Here is a 3,392-nt window from a genome sequence, read left to right as displayed (position 1 = left end):
TGTGTGTCTGTGTGTGTCTGTGTGTGTGTGTTCAATCTCAGCTTCTGTATTTGAAAAGTTGGGGAACTGGAGGAATTCCCAAAGCACTTTTATTTTTTTATTTCAAGCACAGCACCTTTTTTTTTTTTTTTATTTAAATAATTTGAATAAAGCTTTTTTTGTGTTTCCACTTTTCCTTTTGAAATGGATTTTAAATCAGCACTCTAAATCTTTGCTCAAGCAATTTAGTCAAGGATTAGATCACTAAACATGTTTTGTTTTCAGGCTTACAATAGACTTGAAGGAAAGTTACGGATGCAGGTTTATTTACAAATCCATGAGTGTCTCGCAGCACTCGAGCCAAGCACTTGGTTGTTGTGATTGTTTGTGGTCCGACTGCCTCAGTAATAACAGCACCGGTAAAATGTGTGTTCCAGGTTCCCATCATCAAACTGACGGACTCCTTCACTGAGGTCAAAGTGGACATCAGCTTCAACGTGAAGAGTGGCGTAAAAGCCGCCCGGCTCATTAAGGAATTTAAAGAGGTACACTTATGCAACTTTTTTGGGAAACGTTCACAAAATATCTTTCCCATGTTCTTACGTTTACATTGTGTTTTTGGAATACATAATCTTCATGATTAAGAACCTGTAGCCAGTGTTGTTGCTACTTGAAGTGCTTTAGCCTTATAACAGCTGTCCTGTACCACAGAGGTGGAAACATTTTTAAGTATTACCTTTGAAAAACGCCTTTTGCTATCCCACAAATGGGTCTTAGATCTTTTTATTTAATTTGAATTTTTTAAAGACTATTTCTTGGGGCATTTTCCCCCTTTATTAGATAGTGACAGTGGATAGACAGGAAAGGTGGGAGAGAGATGGGGGATGACACGCGGCAAAGGGCCGCAGGTCGGACTCGAACCCCGGGGCCACTGCAAAAGAACCCAGTCCACACGGGGCGCGCGCCCTCACTGGGTGAGCTAGAGGTCGCCCCAAATTGCTCTTAGATCTTTAATGTTGTAAAGAAGCCTGAACTATTTAAATCAATTTGGTACCCTTGTCACAACATTTACATGCATAATATTACATTAAGAATGGATCTTAGTAGCACATATAGCTGTAACGGCACTTTTTAACAAACATTTAAAATCACAAGTCATTTGATTCAAAACTTGCTTAATGGAGATTTAATGTCTCTTGTAACATATCACAAATTCTTATTTCATAACCATCTTCAACTGGCAGTATCAGAATGTGATGGTTCAATGGGGCCTACGTTATATAACTACCTACACTTTTTAGACTTAAAATTCCTGTTTATCTTCTAGAGCAGCGCTGGTAGGGACAGATTTACTAAACGACATTGTAACTGAAAACCATTTAAATGCTATGTTTCAAATGTTTAGAATCCATCACCTCAGATCAATCATTATTATAGTATAATTATTTTCAGAATAATGCGTGACATATTTTTAAATTGGCATTTTGCAAAAATCCCAAATACATACAGAAACAAATGTTTTCAGAGTAATGGTTTATCATGAGAAAAAGGAGGCTGGATGGGTTGCAGATGTATAGTCCAGATGTATTTGTCACTACTGTATGTTCTCACTGTGTGTGTCTTTTGTCCTCTAGAAATACCCTGTACTGCCTTACCTGGTCCTGGTGCTAAAGCAGTTCCTACTGCAGAGGGATCTCAATGAGGTTTTTACCGGCGGAATTGGCTCCTACAGTCTCTTCCTCATGGCTGTCAGCTTCCTGCAGGTGACATACACTTGGTCATCAACAATTGCCTTGATCTGATTTATTTTGTGGATAATATTTGGTCTTATTTACTTAACTATAACAGACATTGGGCCCTAACAGAGAAGTATTTTACAGCTCTTTAGTTTTATTTATGTCCTTTTCAACTGCTATTTTATGACAGTAGTTGCAACATTGGTGATTCCTGAACACCCGGAATATATCCCAGAATATTTAGAAAAATATCAAAAATTCTGAAAAAAGAACAGTTAGAGACAGCACTATATGCAGTAGTCGGAGTAAACGATGTGGAGGCTATCGTGCTATTTCAGCATCTAAAAGTCTCAACAGTGACATTTCCTGAACTTATTCCCACTTACTTAACCATTTGCAATATTTCTGACTCGCACTGTGTATTTTCCAGCTTCACTGCAGGGATGATGCGTGCAGTCCCAACATCAACATCGGTGTTCTGCTCATTGAATTCTTTGAGCTCTACGGTCGCCACTTCAACTACTTGAAAACAGGTATCAGGATAAAAGATGGAGGTTGCTACGTCGCCAAAGACGAGGTTCAGAGGAACATGATGGATGGCTACAGGCCCTCCATGCTCTACATTGAGGACCCACTGCAGCCAGGTAGGAACAGTGAACACAAAGGACAAAGGCTTTGGCATGGGAACGGCATGTTTTTGGCCCCTTGTCAGGTTATTGTATTTAGTGACCATCTGTCTTGTCTGCAACAGATAATGATGTAGGTCGGAGTTCATACGGTGCCATGCAGGTGAAGCAGGCCTTTGACTACGCCTATGTGGTGCTCAGCCACGCTGTGTCGCCCATCGCCAAGTACTATCCCAATCACAAGACCGAGAGGTGAGATTTGGATTAGTGGTTGATTGATCACAGCATTGCTCTGCCAGTCAGTTTATTGTTGCAATATTCAGTCGTTAAATCACAGTCATTTGTCAATCATTAGATTAGGGCATTTCAACTGATGTTTCTCATGGTATTATATATCATGGCATTATTTGATCATACAGAAAATATCGGGTCATTACAGTTACATATGCTTTCAGACTGCTGTATTAAGACTGACATAACAAGAATATCTCCTTCTGTATCTCATCACAGCATTCTTGGCCGAATAATCCGGGTGACACAGGAAGTGGATGAGTACAGGGAATGGATCCGAACGAACTGGGGGAGCCCTTCTCAGAATGATTCGCCACTCAACAGTACGTTCAAAGTCTTTGACATTTTTTTTTTTTTTGTATTCATAAAATATTTCTTGCAGTTCTATGGAAACATTTAAAAAATTTAAGTTTAAGTGAGGGGTAGGGATTGGCTGTACCTACAGGGCTATGTGAGCTTAACTTTGTACCGAGTTGACTTTTGTGTCTACATTTTTCCCTTCTCGGTTTCCATAGGAAATGACGTCACACTGTTTGAGTCCCAGCAGCTCGATGAGTGCAACAACAACGTTCCAGATGATGAAGTTGTAGTTCTACCATCAGCTTCCCGCAGCAAAACCTCCAATTCCTCCTCTCCATCCCCTTCATTGCGCTCCTCTCCCTCCTCCTCTTCACTTCTGCCTTCTTCCACGTCCTCAACCTCCAGCTCCAGCGATGCGGTCAGTCTTGCAGACACACACACACACACACACACACACACA

The 3,392-nt window shown here is 40.6% G+C and overlaps 1 protein-coding gene across 1 annotated transcript in view; it reads left to right on the top strand.

Annotated features, from left to right (window-relative positions):
- tent4b (terminal nucleotidyltransferase 4B) overlaps positions 1-3,392 on the top strand; it is a 22,966-nt gene that overhangs the window by 17,562 nt on the left and 2,012 nt on the right. The window contains exons 5-10 of the mRNA XM_034879840.1: positions 417-524; positions 1,614-1,742; positions 2,146-2,359; positions 2,467-2,593; positions 2,852-2,955; positions 3,148-3,350. Of these exons, the coding sequence (XP_034735731.1) occupies positions 417-524; positions 1,614-1,742; positions 2,146-2,359; positions 2,467-2,593; positions 2,852-2,955; positions 3,148-3,350 (885 nt within the window). The remainder of the gene's footprint in view (positions 1-416; positions 525-1,613; positions 1,743-2,145; positions 2,360-2,466; positions 2,594-2,851; positions 2,956-3,147; positions 3,351-3,392) is intronic.

This window comes from Etheostoma cragini, chromosome 1 (genome assembly GCF_013103735.1).
Source record: "Etheostoma cragini isolate CJK2018 chromosome 1, CSU_Ecrag_1.0, whole genome shotgun sequence".
Taxonomy (NCBI): Eukaryota; Metazoa; Chordata; class Actinopteri; order Perciformes; family Percidae; genus Etheostoma; species Etheostoma cragini.
The sequence above is the reverse complement of the archived record's forward strand: the minus strand, read 5'-3'. Positions and strand labels throughout refer to the sequence as shown.